At 38.3% G+C, this 20768-nt stretch overlaps 1 protein-coding gene and 4 non-coding genes across 5 annotated transcripts; all 5 read left to right on the top strand.

Annotated features, from left to right (window-relative positions):
* Nucleotides 1-4069: 4069 nt before the first annotated feature.
* On the top strand, nt 4070-7934 carry RPS12 (ribosomal protein S12). The gene is made up of 6 exons (XM_062572532.1): nt 4070-4097; nt 4243-4294; nt 4659-4775; nt 6409-6511; nt 7014-7115; nt 7848-7934. The coding sequence occupies exons 2-6, from the start codon at nt 4281-4283 to the stop codon at nt 7908-7910; spliced, it is 399 nt and encodes a 132-aa protein (XP_062428516.1). The 5' UTR covers nt 4070-4097; nt 4243-4280; the 3' UTR covers nt 7911-7934.
* On the top strand, nt 5447-5521 carry LOC134139349 (small nucleolar RNA SNORD101). The gene has a single exon (XR_009958128.1). It is a non-coding gene; the product is annotated as a small nucleolar RNA SNORD101 (small nucleolar RNA).
* Nucleotides 6859-6945, top strand: LOC134139362 (small nucleolar RNA SNORD100). Its single transcript, XR_009958140.1, has one exon. It is a non-coding gene; the product is annotated as a small nucleolar RNA SNORD100 (small nucleolar RNA).
* Nucleotides 7416-7550, top strand: LOC134139361 (small nucleolar RNA SNORA33). The gene has a single exon (XR_009958139.1). It is a non-coding gene; the product is annotated as a small nucleolar RNA SNORA33 (small nucleolar RNA).
* A 339-nt stretch (nt 7935-8273) lies between the features above and the next one.
* Nucleotides 8274-8358, top strand: LOC134139363 (small nucleolar RNA SNORD100). The gene has a single exon (XR_009958141.1). It is a non-coding gene; the product is annotated as a small nucleolar RNA SNORD100 (small nucleolar RNA).
* The last annotated feature ends 12410 nt before the right edge of the window (nt 8359-20768 follow it).

Here is a 20768-nt window from a genome sequence, read left to right as displayed (position 1 = left end):
TTCTTAAAAGCACTATTTTGGATTTTAAGCCAAAATATCCTATCAGTATTCCATCTAGGCTGTAGGTAGAGTATTAAAATTCCTAATAAGGACATTTCAGAGCAAATGTTCCCATTTATCTAACTTTGGAATCCCACACACCATGTGTGAATTCTTTTCACAAGATTAAGAAACTTCAAAACCTTTTAGCAGTCACAAAGAACAGCAACCACACGCTCCTTTGCTGAAACATTTTGACAACATATTATATGTTGCATATATTAGGGCTATGAAATTGCCTTCATCTTTTCCTGTTTGCCTCCAGAAAAATACATAGATATAAATCCTTTTCATAGAGCCTGCTCTTTCAACATTACAGAAAAGAAAGAAGGGTACTTGTAAGTGATCCTGAGTTCGGCAAGAGGACAATAATGAAATGCTGATATATGTAAAGCATAAGACACAACTACAGGTAATAAGAGAAACTTAGATTAAAATTGAGAAGAAAAAATAAAGCCTTGAGATAGACAGCCAATCAGAGCTCCACTTCTTGCTCTCTTCAGCCTAGACTCTGCTCGGTCTATAGCTTCCAACTACTTTCAAGACCCAGTCCTCTTCTCATTAACAATTACATACAAAAAAAAGATTAATTCCTATAAGGCCTATTTAGTCAGATTTCCATAAAGTCAACATGTGCAAGAAAAGGACAAAGTGTTGGAATTTTTAATACCTATAGTAAGTAGCAATGATATGCTGTGATTATTGAGAGCTATGGCTTAAATAATGAAATGGGGCTATGAACTCTGCACGTCTGTATACAGTTTACTAATGCAGTATTTATAGTTATAAGAGGAAACTGGTTACATGGGACATGCTCGTTAATTCCTCATATACCTCAAAAAAAAAAAAAAGGAAATTTGAAAAATAACTATAAATATCTATCAGCCTTTGAACTGGTATTCATTACCAGCCTTTTCAAGTCTAACAAGAAGAAGATTTTTAAAAGCATACAAGTTAGTTCTTATGTCATGTCTGTAGCAACTTTAAAAAAATCTATCTTTCAGATACTAGGTCATATGCAGAATTCATATCTGGGAGCAACGAACCCTCTATAAATACTGTAAATAAAGCCTGCATACATTTTTTTATGTCCACAACATGAAAACAAATTAAGAACAATTGCTTTAAGAACAACTTGCTGTATGGACAGCCATTATATTTTTGAAATGTTTAGCACAAGTGGGAATATGCATCCCTTACTATTGTACTCTGTGTTTGTAGAGATCCTAGAAAATTATTTTTTGCATTAGAAGCCAGAAGTCAATGCATCACATTACCCATTGCCAGAAGTCATAGTGGCTGCATCCAGGTAGTCAGCAAGTTTATAACAGCTGTAATGTAATCAGCAGCCACTTGGGATGCAAGTTTGCAAACTGGGATGGAGCTTCCCTTTACTAAAATCAAGAAATCTTTACTCTTCTCTCCCTCCTCCTGAGCTCCACTACATGCAGGATAACCACATTCATGACAGTCTGGCACAAAACCTGTGGAAAGAAAATCAGCAAGCTTTTTTTTTTTTTTTTTTTTTTTTTCAGTTGTCATGACAGCAAAGATTTTTTGGTCAGTGTTGAAATGCCATAGTTTCTCCACCTTCTGAGACTGTAGAATGGTCTCACCGTACTTTCTACAGGTTTCAAAACTTGATGCAAATGGCTTTTGTACTCCTGAGTAGCACTTGGTTAGCTGTTCTGAACTGGTTCCTGGAGGCGCTTAAGAAATTTACATCTGCCACCTCTGAGCTGGTAAGCAGGACTTATGCGGATGAGAAGATGGATAAAAAAAAAAAAAATCTGTGGTGAGAAAATGGGTAAAAAAATTTATAGAGCTTCCCTCTACAAAAATATTTATGATGCAGAACATACTTCTGAATTATGTGACCAGGAAATAAATAAGATGATTGTTTAGGAAGACTAGGGTGGAATGTGCACTGACGTTATTTGAGAAGAGGCTTCCAACGTGATGTTTCACAAGCCTGAGAAGTCTAGGCTGTTTTGGAATAAAGGTGAGACAATTCTGTCTTACGACATTAGAAATTTATCACAGCACTGCTTGTATTTTGTATTCCTAGAAACACAGAGTTCAGAAGAAAATAAGTTTTGCAAGGTTTGTTCAGAACTTTAGAGGCTAGCAGTGTCAGGACCTTTCTTGGGACTCTGATGAATAGATACAGCTCAGTTTTTAACGGCTAACCCTCTCTGCTATCTGACTGCCTCACTCTACTGTGCAGCTGTTTGCACTGCTCGTCATTCAGTTGCTAAATCTCTATGGTTTGTAAGATGGCACTTAAAGTCAAACTATGATCAAAGGCTGTCATGCTGAAGAAAAGATGGGTCATGGTTGCCAGGGTAAGCACAGGGTGAAAGTAGAGAAGTTACCACAGTAAGAGACCAGCGAACGAACTGAGAAAGGAAGAGGGTGGCTGAGATGCAACAAATCATTATATCTTCACTGCAGCACCACACTTTTGAAAAAGCCCCCAAAGTGCACTTGCTGTTTTGATCATACTGGGAAAAAAAAGAGGCATGTTGCCACAGTAGAAAGAGGAGACAGTCAGGGAGAAATCAAGAAACAGAATGGAAAGCAGCAAAAGCAGTAGCTATGACCAACATATTTCTAAATGCATGCAGTGAGATGATGAGTCTGAATAAATCGCCAAAAATGTCTATGCGATGAGATCCAACTGCTTGAAAGTTATATGACAGCATCTTGCAGGTATTGTTCCTCTCCCTGAATCCAACTTTATAGACAGCACATTATAGTAACTATTTGTAAGATGAGCAGATCTTGAGAGGACTGAATAAATTCCTGTGACAGGGAATTCAGTAAAACACGAGGCCAGTGTTCACACTGGCATTTTCTCAACACCCTGGCCAGGCTGTTGCACTGCATCTGGAAGCTCTTCTTTTCTAGCCTTCTGCTTGTTACCCCACTCACCAAACTAAGTAGACTATTAGTACTCTCCTAGCAATGTAATAATTCAAGAACTTCCTATATCTTTCTGCCTTCTTTCTGCAAGTAATGATGAGATAAGGAGATCCTTTGCCTCTGTAGAACTCCATAAGGAAATATAGGGTGCAAAAATGCAGTTATCATTGCGCTAAGCAGCACAGGACTGCTGTCCTTGGTTTAAACAGATATCATACAAACTTGTTTTTGTGCCAGCATTGAAATGGCGGGTTATTTACATAACTGCAAAACGAAAGAAATGCAGTCTAATAAACTATCTGCTCCTTGCAGGAAGCAGGGGAGAAGAGTAGAGCAGCTGGAGCAGTGCCAGCAGCGTAGGCAGAGCACTCACGTGAACAGGTCGCATGAGCACGCTGCTGTGGAGCGGACTTCAAGCAGGATCACGCACGTTCACTACGTGCTACACACAAATGCAAATACTTACTGCACTGTATAAATGAACATTTCAGCACAGAGTTCAGCACAGCTGAAAACCTCCCCACAGCATAAAGATGACTTTTATCGTAGTGTGGGTTTGTTTTCTTGCAACTGAACTAAGAAAACTGTTCTTGCGTATTCCACGTGCAGAATATTGTACTACAATCTGTCATTATCTCCTTCCTTAGATGTAACGCAAGTCTTCCAGGTGTGCATACTTTCATCTCCTACATAGACTACACATTGCACGCATATATAGGAGGTATTAATATATCTTATGGCTGGCCAGGGCCCTTTTGTTATCTCCTGATGATCTGGAAAGGACAGAATAGTGACACGGTGGCACGCAGTCCTGCGAGGTGGCTCCCACGGTTACAGCCAGCCGCTGTTGACGCGGCAGAGGTTTAACTGACTGGTTTTCTTCCGCCCTCCCGCTCGCACAGCGGCGGGCCCCGGCGCCGCTCCGCGAAGGACGGCGCGGCCCGGCCCAGCCCGCGGCCGCCACCGCCCGCGCCGCACCGCGTCTCCATGGCTACGCAGGACCGGCGCGCGGCGGCGGCGGCGGCGGCGGCGGCTCAGGCAGCGCCGCAGCCACCCCGGCGCCGGGGTCCTCGCGCGCCATAAGAGCGCGCTGCGGAAGCCCCGCCCCCTCTTTGGCTGGCGGCGGCGGCGCGGTGAGTGGTGGAGGCGGCGGCGGCGGACGGGCCCGGCGGGGCTGAATCCGCCCGGCCGGCGGGGCATCGCGGCGGGGGAGGGCCGCGCCGGGGCGCCGGGGCGCTCGCCGCCTCTCACCGCGCCGCTCTGTGTCTGTATTTACAGCAGGAAGCCGGGCGGGAGCGGCACCCACCGAGAGCGCCATGGCCGAGGAAGGGTGAGCAGGGCCGTTGGGGCCGTTAGGGCCGTTAGGGGCGGGGGTGTCGCGTGGGAGCCGCGCCCGGCCTCGCTTTGTAGGCCCGGCCGTGCCCTGAGAGCCGAGCCCTGCCGGCCTGCATGCTGCTGCCCGCGCCTCCTCTTGGCGAGGAGCTGGGTGCTCTGGTGGTGTGCAGGCTTTCTTCGTATTTGTGGGGGGAGCACAGGTGGCTGCCTCACCGGCAGCACTAGAATCCGTGTTATTCTCTAGTTTGTTGTCCTTCAGTGTTGTAACGACTGGAGATTGCAGGAGAATTGGAAAGCTTCTGCTTCGTGTTGTGAAGATAGTAGCAGCGATAGCTGAATAATGTCTATTTTCTGTTCAGCATTACTGCTGGAGGTGTAATGGATGTCAACACCGCCCTGCAAGAAGTGCTGAAGACTGCACTCATCCATGATGGCCTAGCTCGTGGTATTCGGGAAGCAGCCAAAGCCTTGGACAAGTAAGTGTTGCTTTCCCTAAGCAGACAGCGAATAGTAAAGCTAGGAAAGGTATGTTATTGCGTGCACAGTGCTTGCTTTGTCTAGATACTTAGTTGAAAGCTTTTTGGTTTGGAAGATAATTTTTTTTTATCAGTGAGGTCAGTGCTTTGCTATTTGTATTTCAAGGCCTTTAATTATGACCTTAAAATACAGGCATTAAATTAGATGACCCAAGAATAACAGTCTCCAGTGAGACTGTTTTTTCATGTGATCCTAGTGCCACAGAATTTTTAAATGGATTGAGTTTTCTGAAGTAAGTGGTGTTGGCAGTATACACTAGGGAAATTTGAGTCTCAGGAATCTTGTTGCAACGATTCTGTTTTAAGAAACTTTAAAATTTTGTAAAATTTTTGAAGAACTTGAGAGGGGTAGTATATATGTTTGAAATACTTAAACTGGAAGATTTTTTTGTAGTTAAGGAAAATCTGAAATTCAGTATAGCTTTTTTGCTAGCCTCATTTTCTTGTGTTGAAACTTAAGGAATTTTGAGATACTATACCAAAACAGTATTAAACTGAAACTTGTTATACATGTGCCAGTAGCAGCATTCAGTTATGGTCGCTGACAAGATGAGATAGTGTAGACAAATACTTTTAAGAATAGACTTGATGCTTAAAGGCAAAGCTACAGTGTTTGAATGATGACTCTCCAATTTGTCGGATACCCCTTCACTCTTTTTATGAGTGATAACAGTAGTCTGACAAACCTGTACATTACAAGCTCTTATATGAGCTACCAAACAAAAGAGGAGGAAAGAGAAGTGAAACTTTGCTGAGTAGAAAATGATTCCTAAGAATTCTATTGATTTAAGGTACATTATTACATAGTACGTGTTTGGAGGTGGTTGTATGTGTGTGTTTTCTATGGATTTTTGTTGGAATGTTTTTGCTTGAAAACTGTTTCTGAAACAATCTTGTGAAATTGGTAGTGACAAAAGACAGAAGACTGACTTTTTTTTATAGTGGTCAAATTATATCAAGTTAAACATAGAAGACCTATACAGCTCTCTTTGTTGTCAGGTACCCCTTTGATATTCTTAACATTGTACTGCAGTATACAAAGATCCTAATTAGAATTGGGGCCCTGTCATAACAGCTTCTTTGGACGTAAGTAGAAAAGATTGTTCTGAAGAGCTTATAACAGTTTGACATAATTCAAGCTTTTAATAATTTAATAATTCCAGTTCTAATATTGAATTAACGTGATCTGAAGTAAAAAATAGAAGCAAAGTGTAAATTGATTGCTTTGTAGTGGTGACACTGGTTGGTTGTAGGACGTGGTGTTTATCTGGTCATTACATCATTTTCAAAGACTGGGAATTTATTCAGTGGGCTTTTAAAAAGCTTTCAAGATGAGTAAATCCTGATAATAAAGCTAATAGTGTCTAATTAGTGTATTATATATGTGAAGAAAAGGTAAATGCATAGGTAGCTAAGTATATCAAAATTATATTTAGTGTGTAAAAGTCTATATAGCAAAAGCAAAAATTAAAGTGGCTATCTACAAATACGTGCACTGGTTCTTGTACTTCAGAGATTTGACTACTAAAGAGAAATTTGTCAGCCTTTGAAATTACAATTTTTGTTTTTTTAGACGCCAAGCCCATCTCTGTGTTCTGGCTTCAAATTGTGATGAACCCATGTATGTAAAGTTAGTTGAAGCACTTTGTGCAGAACATCAGATCAACTTAATAAAGGTGAGTATTAGAACTTGCGGTGAAGTTTAGAAGAACTGTTTACGGTCTGTTACTTGTTTCAGTTCAGAGTGCTGAATCTTTGAAGCACCTTGCTGTAATTCCATATATGGTTAAGTAAATATTTTCTCATAGCAGTGATGATTCCCTCTCCCCCCGCCTTTCTATTTGGTCATGTTGGCAGTACAAGAAACTTGGACATAACAAAGAGAAGGGATACTATTGAGTATTTTGTAAAGCTGAAATTTGTTTCTGAGTCAGCTGAGCATCAAATTGAGAGAATTAATACTGCAGTGATACTGCTGCAAGTCTTAACATGGCTTAGTCTTCAAATTAAAACACATAGGAGGGCTGTACAATGATGATATTTTGGCTCCCTCTACTGATACTAGTGAGGAAAGCAGCCATACGTTACCCAATTCTTCTGAGAGTACAGCAGCCTTTTTTGTTCAACTTAGTTATGTTATAGATGACCAGTCCTAATGTGATGCAATGTCTTACACAGGTTGATGACAACAAAAAGCTGGGTGAATGGGTAGGTCTCTGCAAGATCGACAGAGAAGGAAAACCTCGCAAAGTAGTGGGCTGCAGTTGTGTGGTTGTCAAAGTAAGATGACGCTAATTCTAGCTTATATCTTCTGAAAATGAGCAGTAAATATTTTAAATTTAAACTACAAATTAGGATGCTTATATTTTAAAATAGTTGCTCTGCATTGTTGATAGTGAAAACAAGCCTGCTTTTCCTTGTTCAATATTCACCTTTGTGAAACATTTATTTAAAATTGTATTTTTATTCATTTTGTGAGTTAATGTTGGAGTCCTTCAAGTATATATGCTCACTTGCCAGTAAACATTAAATAAGACACTTTTATTACTGGAAGATATGAGGTTCTGCTTGAAAAAATAAGTGCCAGTTAGTTATGTCTGCTTAACTTGACAATGTTTTGCAGAGCACATTTTAAGATAAGGCTGGCAAAGTAAAGCCACAGTACGAGCCTTGAAGACTTTGTTGTCTTTGAGGTCCCAAGAGATGGCTACATCTTCCTAATAAACACTGACTTCTGCATGTATTTTCATACTTTTGTTACTCTTCTCATATAATGATTTGAGTTCCTTTAAGCAGAGATGAAGACATTGCATTTGGATCCCTACCACTGGGTGTGTTAAATTTGAATAGAGTAGTCCTTTTTTAGTGAATTAGGAAAAAGTAGCTGGCAAATGTGATTCTGCTTGAGGTTACCTGGTTAGAGGGATGTATTTGGGAGTGCCTTCAGAAACATAGGTTATAAATTTCTGAATGGGTCTGTATGATATTAATGTGTTTTTTCTTGTCTAACAGGACTATGGCAAGGAATCTCAGGCCAAAGATGTCATCGAAGAGTACTTCAAGTGCAAGAAATGAATGAAAAATAAATATTGAGCCTGACTAGTGTATGTGTGATTGATGGGTGGGTACCTGTGGAAGAAAGCTTTGTATTATAAGGATAATAAGGTGAAAGGACTCCATAGGTCTTGCTGTAGTTCATTAATCTTTCAATGCTGTCTGCTTCCTGAGAAAATAGTGGGGTGTCCCTGCAGTTCTTAAATCTAGGGTGCTACTGTTTCCTCTTCTGCTTCAGAGGTTAACAACTAACAGAGGTTTGCACAGCTTATGAATTGCGGAAGTACTGAAACTGCCTTTGGTTGCATCTGACTTGGCAGTGCTTGGGCCTATATTGCTGCAGTGATTCCTGAGTGACATGTTTGGGAAAATCTGAAGTACTGCTGCATCTGTGATGAAAATTTGGCTCCCTCTACTGAAACAAGTGAGGAAAACTGCCTGAATTGTTACCCAAATCTTCTGAGATGTTGCAGGAATTTCTTAAATGCTATTTTAATGTGTGCAGAGAATTTATAGGACTAGGTATATTTTCTTCACTCAGTTCTGAAGCTAATTGTGTGTTGAATTAGTTTCTACTTATGGGAAATATTCTCATACTTTTAAATTCAATTTTGTAGGAGTTTTTGGTCATCATGGCAGCTGGGTAGCTGAACTCCTGAGCTGACTTTTTGTTCATTTTCTTGTGTTGAAAATAAGTCAGGATTGGAATTGGAGTTCAACATTCATTCCTTTTCTATCTGTGTTTTGCATATTTCTCAAATTCTGTTTTGCAGAGTAGAGCAGCTGTAACTGGAGTAATGAGGAGTTCTGTTATCCTGATAAATAAGGTATGAAGGTTATGAAGAATGTGGGCTGGGCCCCTGCAGGCTGAGGAGTCAAATGTGTTTCTTAAGCTCTTGAGCTCAAACTTGCTATTACCATTTATGGAACCCCTCTTCTGAGACCCCTGATCTCACAGGTAGTAGGAGGTAGTAGGGAGAGATTGCCTCCATGTGGGAGTATTGTTCAGAAGCTGGGCTTGGTGATTGGATGCACTATCCTACAGCTCAAGTTTTTGGCCCTGTGACTGCCTAACTGCTAGAAAGTGCCAGCTAGGGTTGAGTGGCTTTTGGTGTGAGGTTCTTGTATTTGATTCTTGATGTACTTGATCATGGAGTCAACAATTTCAAGTCTGGTTTTTTAAAAAAAATATTTAGTCTTGTCTGATTTCTCAGTAGAGAGATGTTAAACACTAATGTCAAACATTTTAATTCATATCAAGCAGGTATTATAGATAAAGGGGTTGATACTATAGAGGGAAGTTATTCACACAAATGTATGAATTTTACCAATTTCTATTCAGCACTTTTTTAATATAGTTGAAATCACAAAAAATCAGTTTTGTAGAAGTTTCAGTTGCAGATCTTTCACTGAGTTACTAGACTTTTTTAAATGCTGAAAGTAGAAATTAAAATTATTAAATAGAGTTGAAAGCCTCTGAAAAACTTGCTTCCTTAGTTCAGTTTGACTAATAGCTTAAATATTTTGCCCTTGTACATAGAAGTGTACTGAAGCGCACCTACCCTTTTGTCCTACCTTAAGTTGCAGCTTCGAAGAGTTTTGGTTCCCATTTGAAAACAAATAAAGGACATGTATGCTTAAATGTATTTTTATAAGGCTATTTGCAACTGCATTCTAAAAAAAGTGTATGATTAGATATGTCTGATAATAGCATTTATAGCTTGCTTTTCTTTGATGCTCCATTCTAGTACAGTTAAATTCAGAGAAGGAAATGGGTTCCCAAACTGGAGCTTAGTACCTGGATTCAACAGCCTGTGTACTGCTGAGATTGAAATTTGGTTCTTGCTGTCCAAAGTTGTGTAAGCACACACAAAATGACCCTTGGAGATCAATTGCAAGCTATGCTGCTAGTGGACCAAAAGAGAACTGGCTGGCCTGGCACACTTTCATGAGGCGGGCTCTGGATTCTGGGCTACGTAGTGTGTGGTGTTCGTGCTGAAATCGAAGCCAGTTGGTGAATGGCTCCCATCATCCTCATGAGGCATTTTGATGTACCTGAAGTGTGTTGCATTAAGCTGTATGTGCTTGCTTACCTACCTGGGCTTGAAGAGCTGCTGGAAGTAAAAGCAGCAGGGAGTAGTTTTGCAGAGGGATTTCAGTCACCTATTTATTTTTTTCTCTTAGATCTTATAGAACTTAATGTATGCCTGCTTGATAGGGTGAGCTAGAAGAGGGCTTTTGTTGTATTTGGAGCAACTCTTTTCAACCTGTGCTTAGGAGACCTTGGTTGGGAGGGCTGCCATTTCTTTGCATGCACAAGCTGGACTCCTGTAATACATGTTGGAGAATTGTTTTCAAAATTCAGAAATTATGGTGAAAAGTTATTCTAATTTTGGGTGCTTAATCTGATTGCATGGAAGTGATTGAAACCTCTGTTTTAAGTGCTGAAATCTGTTACAGGTAAATGGGAGGAAAAGAGCATTGCTATGTTTTTTATTTTTTTTTAATAGTTGTGGAAATGTAGTTACATACACAATCTGAACTTTCGATTCTCAACTATAAGACTTCATACTATTTCATTCTACTTAAGGACCACTCCAAGAGTACAGTGCTTCATGCTTTGCAGTTAGGCTTCACAGATACTGATGAGAGCAGATTAATCATCTGAACTCTTGTTCAGGCTGGAGCTGAACATCTGAAGTGTTCAGGCTGGAGCTCTGTTCCAGCCTGAAGCAGGAAGTGTGTGATAGCTGTTGATGGTTCATCTGGTGGATTAAGATTGCACAGGAAGATGGAACCCACGTAGATCTTACTTTTCAGAACTGAAACAATCTGTGTGCAAACTGAAGTTTTCCAACAGTTTGTAATTTGGCTGAAATACGGGAATTTATTTTAACAAAATGACACAGGAGAGTGAGTTGAGTGTCTTCTCAAATTTAGATACATTTTGCTCTGACTACAAAGGGAGTTTAGACAAATAATCAGGTTCAGATATTCACCTTCTAGAGGTCTACAGTTACGTGAAGTTACTCTCACCTGCCTGCATGGTTAGGAAATGAAATTCCTTAATCCAAAGCAGTAAGGTTTTAGGTCTTTTTGATTAAAATTGTGGTTGTTTTAGCAAGGGCAAACACTAGACCTGAGACGACTTTTGTTAAACTGAGTTTACCTTTCTAGATGAAACTTAAAATTTAGCTGGAGAAGGACCCAATGGAAAACTTCAGTTGGTACAATTTACATTTTCTCATAAACCTAGTGAATGCCAATGGTCTCTTTAGTGTGAAGCACTATAATATCAACCACACACTGATAAGATGAGGCTGTTTTGTAATTAATAGGGAAAAAATGAGGGAAATCTGTGGAAGAGGAAAAACACTCATGTCCAGTAGAGTGTTAATGCTGAGATAATCATCTTGGAAAAGTAAAAAGAACATTTTCCCCCAAAACTTGGGATAAAATAAAACTTAGCCTTTTTCCTTAATAAAATTCTACCAAACTGGTCCAGGTTTTACTTAGCTACCTCCAGACTCTCTAAACTTCAGTTGGAAGTAGTCTCTTGTATCGAACAGATGAAACCTGAAGCTGTACCCTTTCTACTTCTCTCAATATATATTAATGGAGAAAACTTGGAGAAAACTAATCAAAAATAGTATGGTGCGTTCCAATAACATCTCTGGAGTTGTAAAAGTGAGTATCCCCTCTCTTGAGAGTGCTTAAAGAACAAAAGTTGTGGAGTTTTATGGCATACATGTGGAAGAGTCCATCAGGACAGAAGATCTATAGCAGCATGAGAAGAGAATTTTCAAATTCATAATGTATTTATGGTGCTGCAGAGAAAGACCTTTGAGAAGTCAGATACATTGCATTACAAAAATTGATACTCTGTAAGCAGTTCACCTTGGTATTCACAACCTGCAGGAAGGTTTGCAGTACAACGAGATTCATTTGATTATGCTAGGATAATACAATAGGATCAAATTCAGATTCACATGAAATACAGGTCAGACATCCATTTTTGGTGGATTTGGAATTGTATGCTTCTGTTTCTTGACATGAACAGTGGGATTCCTTTTTTTATTTCAAAGCCACATGGCAACATGAACACTGAATTACAGTTGTCAAAGTCTAAGAATTGTTAATACACTGCAGATTGATACATTTAGCCAAGACATTTGGCTTGCTCATAATTGTAAATATGTCTTTAAGGAGTGTTTCATGTATTTCAAAACTAATAGCAGTTTGGGAAGTAACAGTTCTGCACAGCCCAACTATTCAACTTTGTAGAATATTCTGCTTCATTTAACATTTTAACTGTTGTTACTCTTCACTGTGAGAAAATTACATCTTCATTGCATGCATTACATACATCACATCTTAATTAGCGAGACAGTTTCTGCATGTATCTAGTGAAATATTGATCCCAATAATGCAGAGTAGGAGCGCTGTGTCGGTACTGTTCTGACCCAGTGAAAGTACTGGGAGTTTTGCTGCTGGCTTGAATGGATGAGCACATGAGCTAATGTGATAATCCTGATTCAGAAAAATCTGTTGAGAATATTTGCCACCTCTGAGGACAGTAACTGTGAAATCATGCTTGAGTAGTAAAGTGGATATTCTCTAGGGAGGTTGCTTACAAATGCTCAGAGGTGCATAAGTAACTCATTAAAATTTGTGAATTCAGTTATAGTAAAACATTCACAGTAAGACTATAAGCATTCAAGGGAAATAGATCTATTGTAATGAATGTTTGGAAAGTAAAACTATGGTAGGCCAAAAATAAGAGAAAATGCATTTTGTTTCTTGTATATAATCCTTTTTCTCTATATTTACGTTTTGCATTTCCCAGGTTATGATCTATTAGTTGTGTATTCAGGAAGCAGTTTACTTGACTGAGGCTTTTCAAGCCTGTACTTATGTGAAGGAACGTATGTTAAGTGGAAGCGGTTAATCAAAGTGCTTTCTATTGTAAATATGTTTTTTTGTTCACATGTTAAAATGAATATTTGTAAGTTCCTGTTTGACATTTGAAATAGTTTGCAATTAACACTTTAAAAGTTTAGAATAATTCTTAACATTCAGAGATTCTCAGCATTCTTGCCATTCCAAGGTTTTCCTACAAATAGTTCACAGTAGTGAAGCTTTCAGTGGAATTCAACAATAGCTGGATTATGCATTTCCTCTTAATCAGTATCACATATGATTAGTTACATTTAGGAAAAAGTACTCAAATAAGGAGAGCTGTATACCACAACATCAAATTTGTTAGGCAGTGTTTATTCTGTGAAAATTGATATGTTAATACAATTTCAAGACTATTAGTTTTAAAAATAAGCTACTTTGTCATTTTACACTTGTATGAATATTAATACTAGGGAATGACAGTTCTGTTTTCCAGAAAGAGCTGGGTTGACATCTTGATTTTATGACCAAAATGATTAGGTTTCAAATTAGAATTTGTTTTGTAATGTGACCTTAAAATCCACGCAGGGTCATCAATAGAGAATTGAATAAGACTTCAAATGTTTTATGCTGTCTGTAGTGTTTATTTTTTAAAAAAAACTTCCCATGAACAAAATTCCACATAAGCTTTGTTTTGCCTAAGCTTATCTTGCCTAAAAGTTACTTTTTTAATCCAGATTGGCCAAGCAGGACAAGTGATTGCTATTCCTTCTTGCATACTGCAAGATTGTTAGCCCATCTTCCTCTCAGACCTCTTTTCTAGACTAAACAGACCCAATTTCTTCACATTTTCCTCCTAGCTGGTATTTTAAAGATTTGCTATATAAAAAACAAATTGATTGATTCACCTTGCAAGGTTTCAGATACAGATCTTGGATTACTTTTTAAAATGCAGCCAGTTATAGTCTTTGCCCTAAGGGTACCTTTTTCCTGTCCCATGAGAGCATGTGATAGGCAAGGTTGAACTTGAAGAGTGGGCAGACCCTAACTTTCTGTGTCTTTGGTCAGACTGTTTAACTTCCCTTGCAGGTTTTATTTTTATGTGAAATAAGGATGATGCATCTTGGAACAATCTTTTCTGTCTGTTTTGTGGGCTCTGGTGTGCAGAAGAGAATTTCCTTTCCTGGACTGAAATATCAGTCTCAGTGGTTTTGCATGGATTGGTAGTTCTTTCCAAGCCTAAATTCTTGTGCTCCTGTATGAAGCAGGAACCCAGCAATGTAATCTGAAGAAATGCTGTGAAGTCATCACAAAGATGCTAAATATTGCCTTAAAATGACTTCTAGATTGTATTAGCAAGAACTTTGTGAAGTTCAAAATGCAAAATAGTTTCAGAATAAAATGCACCTTGCTGTTCCTGAAATATCTAAGGCATTCTGGCCAGTATTGGTTTGGTGTCCTCTGCGTGTGGGCTTAGATTATAAAGCTTGAGTTCCCCTCTGTGTATTTTCACAGCACGTACTTTGATGGATTTGTAGATAGACTGACTCCTGGAGGAGCTGATTATACCTGCAGTCCACACTTTCCCAAGACCATGTCTGTATTTTACTGTTTGATCTCATTCCATGCTAATTCTGATTAAGAAGCAAGTACGTGTGCTCATAATGTGTGGTGGGAGCCTGAATGCTCACTTGAAAGTAGTTTGTAACAAGGACATATTTCCTGGTGCAATAATGCTGATAGTTATTGCAGTAGCACAAATGTCAGGGGATCAGGGCCTGTCAGCAGCAAACTGGCATGCTGCAGGAACACTTCTACAGGCTCCAACTGTTGCTTTGGAGAGCATTGTTTTTTATACCTGGTTGCTAAGAGAAAAGTATATATTTTGGCCTTATTTAATGCAAAAAGTATGTTATTGCTGGTGAACACTAAGATATTTAGTAATAAAACACATTATATTTAACGCTCTCATTTATAAGCATAAACAACTGTTCTGATCAGTGTTCCTGATCTCAAATTGCTTGCATTGTTCCCGTTTTGTCTATAGTTTGTATGACACAACGTAGATATTGCCCCCTGTGAGTCAGTGCCATTTTACTAAGGCTGATGCAAATGCTGTTCCTGAAACATGCCTCCTTTTCTGAAGACTTTATGAAGATCTCATCCTCTGCTGTAAAGCAGCTCTGAGCATACATCCATTTGGCTTGCCTTCTACTTTAAAGAGTAATTGGGATTTGAAACCTCAGTAGGATTTTTTTTAACTTTGTGTTAGGCCATTGAACTGTGTATTGAGCTGTGGATGAGTGCAGAATTGTGATTTAATTTACGTAGTCTGAAGGAAGGCAGAGTAAATGGCAAGTGTTTTAATGGTGTCTAATTTTAGACAGTTAAATATACAATTAAATTTTTTTCCCACTGTAGTAAGCAAATGTTTATTTTGAAAATCGTAAATTGAGCAGTTGAATGTTATAATCCTACACACATTAATCCAATGCATGAGAAAATTTTATATACTTTTGGATGAGGGCCTAGCTATGAAAAACCTAAATCCATATACTCATTCATTAGTTAACATGTTATAAAAGATTACGTAACTTCTTTATAGAAAGAAAAACCATGGTACAAATATCTTAACTTTCAGTCATTGGTAGTTGCTGCTTCCTTACAATTCCAAAAGTGTCTGGGTCACGTAATATTTTATAAGCTAGTAAAAACTAATTTGAAAATCCCTTTGTTTTGCATGAGCTCCTTCCAGTTCAAAAGCAGTTGGAGGGACTTTTTACAGTATTTAAATGAAAGTAGATAAGAATATTTTCACTGAGACCTATAGAAGCAGTGCACTGTTACTTACAGAAAGTATCCCCATGTTATGTAACTTAACCACACTTTTCTAAAATGTACAAACTGGTACAATAATTTTGCTTGTACCTGATTGTCTCATTAAAAAAAAAATCCTTTTAATGATCTGCTTTTTCATATTAGTGATTGGACACAAAGCAAAGCTGTACAAAATACATATGCACAAGGGGAACAGTGTCTATGTACAAATCAACACAGATCGCTCTGTTACCTGATTGAATGTTTATTACCTTCAGCTTGGTAAATAAAATAATATATTCATCTTTGCTGTAACCTGACTGAGGTCAGTGTCACTGTGGTAAGAACAAATTTCAATATTTGAAACACAACAGTATGGGATACATGTGTTAATACTACATGAGGATAGTAATGCATGAGTGTTCGGCATTCTTTTTCTAAAAACTGTGAAACAATAGGCCACAGTCTCCTATGCCAAATTCCTTTCCTATAAAATTTTACAATTGCATTATGAAATTTAAAAAAATGTGTTAGGCTGACATGAAGACAAACTATTAAAGTAAATTTCCTATTTTTTTACTCCAGAAAATTGGAATTGCAGTAGGCTTCAATTTTTCTTTTGTTTCTCAATTAGTTCTAAGACATTTTTCACAATGAGCAAGTTTAAATCCCTATTAAAATAGGCTTTTCATTTTGAAGACAGAGTGAAAAAGATATGCCCCTGAAATAACCTTTTGTATTGATTGTATTGTTAGCAGCCAGTGTGTTGGATAACATAATACAGATGCCTAGGAGAGGTTTAGGAAAGCAAATGGAGGGAGAAAAACTGAAATGTTAACCAGTTTTAGAGTGTATGTGTTTAGGGGAATAGAGGTCATGTTCTGTAGAACCTCCACAAAAAAATGAAACACCCTCAGGTATCCATATATTAAATGTGGTTGCATGTCAGTACAGGCTGTGGTGTATATTCTTTCTTCCATTTGAGTGGACAATATTCAAGTAACACCTTCAGCTTTGTTTCTTTCAAGGCAACAAAATACATTTATCAGCACCTTAAAAAAAAAAAAAAAAGCCTGTATGCATGTGGAATTTAGCAAGCTACTGTGCCTCTTTAATACATACAGGTTCGGTTCCAGATTTCTGCAGAGACCCGGACATTGCCTCTCCATTCTATGGGCATGTTTTCTGTTCACATCAAAATTTCAGCTGATTCTGACTCTTCCCTCATGAATATCTAACTCTGTTCAAAATCAGCATGACAGCTTTTAACATTTCTTCCTAATACCTGCATGTCTTGATCCTTTTCTGATCAGTGTAAATAGTAGCAGCATTCTGTCTGTCCCTTGAGCCCTTTAGATGTCATCTGTACTCCAGTCTTATTGCAGGTTTTCATGTTCCAGTTCTTTCTTGTTTGCAGTTTAACATTTCATAGCTCTTCAAAGTGGTGCTTCAAATATAACTTCCATTACTTCAGAGCGATCTAGCTGCTTTGTGTATCTCTTGCTTGACCCGCTTGACAAGAATCATGGTATGGACCCATTCTTGAATGAAGCATGAAGTGCATGTGTTGATGTGTTGCATTTGTCAAGGTCCTTTCTGATACTTATTTTTCATATTACTGCCAGTTCAGGAAACCATTGTGGAGATCCTGATGCTTAAACTTTCAAAAAATAAAAAAAAAAAAAAAAAAAAAAGGGGTGGAATTTTGATATTTTTGCTGTTCTATGTCTCACATTTTTGACATGCTCTGTGTAAGTATTTGCAAGACTAACTTGCTATTTTTACCTTGGTTCTCATAAAAGTTTCTAGTTTTAGATTAGCTACATAAGGGGATGAACAGGGCTAAAAGTTTTAGCGTATTAAGACTCTTGTTTTGGGGTTTCATGTGCAACAGTGACTTGCTTGGTCACTCAGTCTTCTGTCCTAAGTGACACATTTGATAACTGCTTGTGTAGTGATCCTCAAAACTTATATATGATTGTACAGGAGTTTTTCACTGTACAGAAGGGAGGGATTTATCTGACGTGGTGCTGGAGACGGGGGAAGCTTGTGGCTGAAAGCCACCTCAGGCCTGTTATGTCATATTATCTCAGTCCCCTGTCATGCTCCAACCATGTGCCAGCCATTCCCCATCTCTTCCTTGGTGTATGTTCTCTCCCTCCAGGAAGGGAGCTGCACCTTCCTGTTTAAAATGTAGGATCCTGTCTTCCCCAAGATGCTAGTATATGCAGGCAGGTGTTTCACAACCTGTAGCCTTCTTGCAAGGCACCTACAGAGAGAGGGAGCAAAAGACCAACCTGACTATGGCTTTTCTAGAAACTATTGTCAGGCTAATATAAACAAAACCAGTATTTCCTTGTCCCCTTGTACGTGTCTATTCTGTATTTGCAGAAAATCCTAGCATGTGCAATGATAAATGTAAATAATTCCCTTGATGATAAATGTGTAAGAAAACAATTTGAAGCAATACTCAAAAGTATGTTGTTTGCCAGCCCATAGTGATACAAGTGCTAGTTGCACAATTCTAATCTCAGTACACATTTTGTTCGTACTAATACCTTTGTGGAGTGTGTGAATGCTGTTATCTACCTTCATTGCATCAAACAGCTTTGTACTGGCTGATGTGACTGTCTTGGGGACCTTAAATCTCTCACCTTTTGAACCAGTGCACCTTGGGCGACAGAGCAGAGTGCCTCAGGCTATTCTAATTGTGCTTTAATATTGCTTAGGAGAGATCATCACCAAATACTGAAAACAGTAATACATTTTTTGATGCTGCCAAAAATGTATAAATTTGTTTGAAAATGGAACATTTAATTAGGACTAAAAATCAACAGGCTAAACAACAATTGTACCATACTTTATTAGCTCCTAACAGAAGCCAGATTTCAGCTAGTAGCAACAGGGATGAAAGATTCTGCCTTACCATTAAGGAAACAGATTAGTCCTTAGTCCTTTACTTTTGTGTTGTAAATTTACACTGACTTTAGGGAGTCAAATATTAGGCTAGTATGTTGTCTACAAATTATAGCCAAGCTTGCAAGTGTTGCACAACAATATCTCGTAAAGGAGACATTTCTTTATAGGTGATTGTGGTGTAATACTAACTGAATTTAAGGTTAGTGTTTCTTCCTTGTGGTGACCTTAGTACTATCTAATAAGCATCAAGCAAAATTCAAGTGTGCATACAAAGATGAAGAAAATTTGAAGCAAGAAGGCAATGATGGAGAAAGACTGCAATGTAAGATTTCTTGTGTTATTGTATAGATGAACGTGTAGATATATTTAGAGGAAATTATTTATTAGATGAAGCTAATCTCCTGTGTGAAGTTATCTTCTGTCTTCAGAGTAAATTCACCCCAGAGATGCTTTTATAAGAGGATTTTAGCTGTAATATGCCAGATCATAGAAAATATGTCTTTAAACATAAATTATGTACATAATTCAGTCACAATTTTTCTAAGCCACTTCATATTGTCTTGTCTGATGTGAAAAGCACTCATGCTTTTGTACCAGTAAAATACCTGTATGCCTGGAGGGTAGCAATTTATAGTAAATATTAATATAAATTAAAAACCTTTCAAAAGAAAGTTAACTGAAACATCTGTGTCTCTGTTTATAATTATATAATAACACCCTTTAAAAATTCTGTTTGGATGCTATGAATGATTTTGTGTATTTAAAAAAAAAAAAAAAAAAGGTTTCAGCCACATTGGCCTACAGTCAAGAAATATCCAAAGAATTGCAGTGCCATTCCTATGGCTATCCTTGTTATCTTATGGTCAAATCATTCACGTTATTGGAAACGCTGGGATTTTTGTGCATATCAGTGGCACTGGGAACTTTTCCAACCTTATTTTCCATGGACTGAAATTATTTTCTTTAATATTTAAAGTCCACCTTATATATGTTTTTTTTAAGTTTTAGTTAAAGCAACTTAGCTTTTTCTGAGACTTTTGGGGGGATAGGGTGTTGTTTTGGAGCAGGGTATTTGGTGGGGGGTTATTTCTTGTTTTCAATCCCAGTTAAACTCTTAAAATTTTTCCATTGGGAAGTTCAAGTGTTTCCATTCAGTTGTAATGGGAAGATGATAGGAGCTGTGGGTAAGTAGCAGTAGGAGAAAAGGAGCGCTTCCAGAAGATTGGGGGAATGACTGAATGTGCAGGAAAGAGAAAATGATGGGTAGATAGGTTCACTGGTCAAGGTACTTGATAGGTGGGGGCAGAAGCAGGGATAGCAAGAGGCTGACTCAATGAGATACAGGAGTCTAAGAATTTAGACATGTCCTTTTCCAGAACTTGGAACTGAACTTAGAACAGATCAGGTCCCTTCTTCATTGCTTTCTTGACAATAATTATGAGATAAGTAGCAAACTATATTTCTTATTGTCCTCTAACACTGGTCCATAGAGAGGACAACAGTCAAGGGACAGAAGAACTCAGTGGAGGAGTGAAAATGCATGCACACATACAGGAGCATGCATAAGCATGCACTATCTCAAAAGAAGAGTGCAAAGCTGAGCACTCAAGCTAATAGAAAAAAAATTTCTGGGTAACTTTAAATTTGTTGACATATACATTCTTTAAGCATAGTCATATGCTGATTTGTCTCCTACAGCGCTCTCGTATTATTTGAAGATGAAGCAGACCAACAGACTTTAAAAATGATCCATGGCTGTACTATGAAGGAGTAGAAGACTATGTTTTGTGGTTGAAAACTACCTCTACCTCTGCCCTAAAGAGGTAGGAACTTACGCACCTTCACCTACGCAGAAGCGAAGTCACTTAGACGTGGACATGTTCACAAAGGATGATTGATCAGATGTGTTTGTTTCCTCGGCATAACAACTTGCCTGTGGCTTGTTTTGTAGAAATGCTGAGCATTCACAGCTATTGGAATTTTGTTTTAAGCTTATAAAGCTACAAAACAGATTTTTTTTTTCCTGAAAAGTAAAGTTATAAAAGTCTCAGATCGGTTATTTTAAATTGATGGGTGCCTGTAGCTTGTGTGCATAATTTACCAAAGTGTAGAGTGAGGAAATTGTTCCCTCCAGGAATGTTGTGGAGACACAATATTTTCTGCTTGTAAAGTACTTTACTAGGATGTTGAAGGAAAGCTCTTGAGGATATTCATGTTTGCAACCATTTAGGAGTTTGGATAGTG

Source organism: Rhea pennata, chromosome 3, assembly GCF_028389875.1.
Source record: "Rhea pennata isolate bPtePen1 chromosome 3, bPtePen1.pri, whole genome shotgun sequence".
Classification (NCBI taxonomy): Eukaryota; Metazoa; Chordata; class Aves; order Rheiformes; family Rheidae; genus Rhea; species Rhea pennata.
The sequence above is the reverse complement of the archived record's forward strand: the minus strand, read 5'-3'. Positions and strand labels throughout refer to the sequence as shown.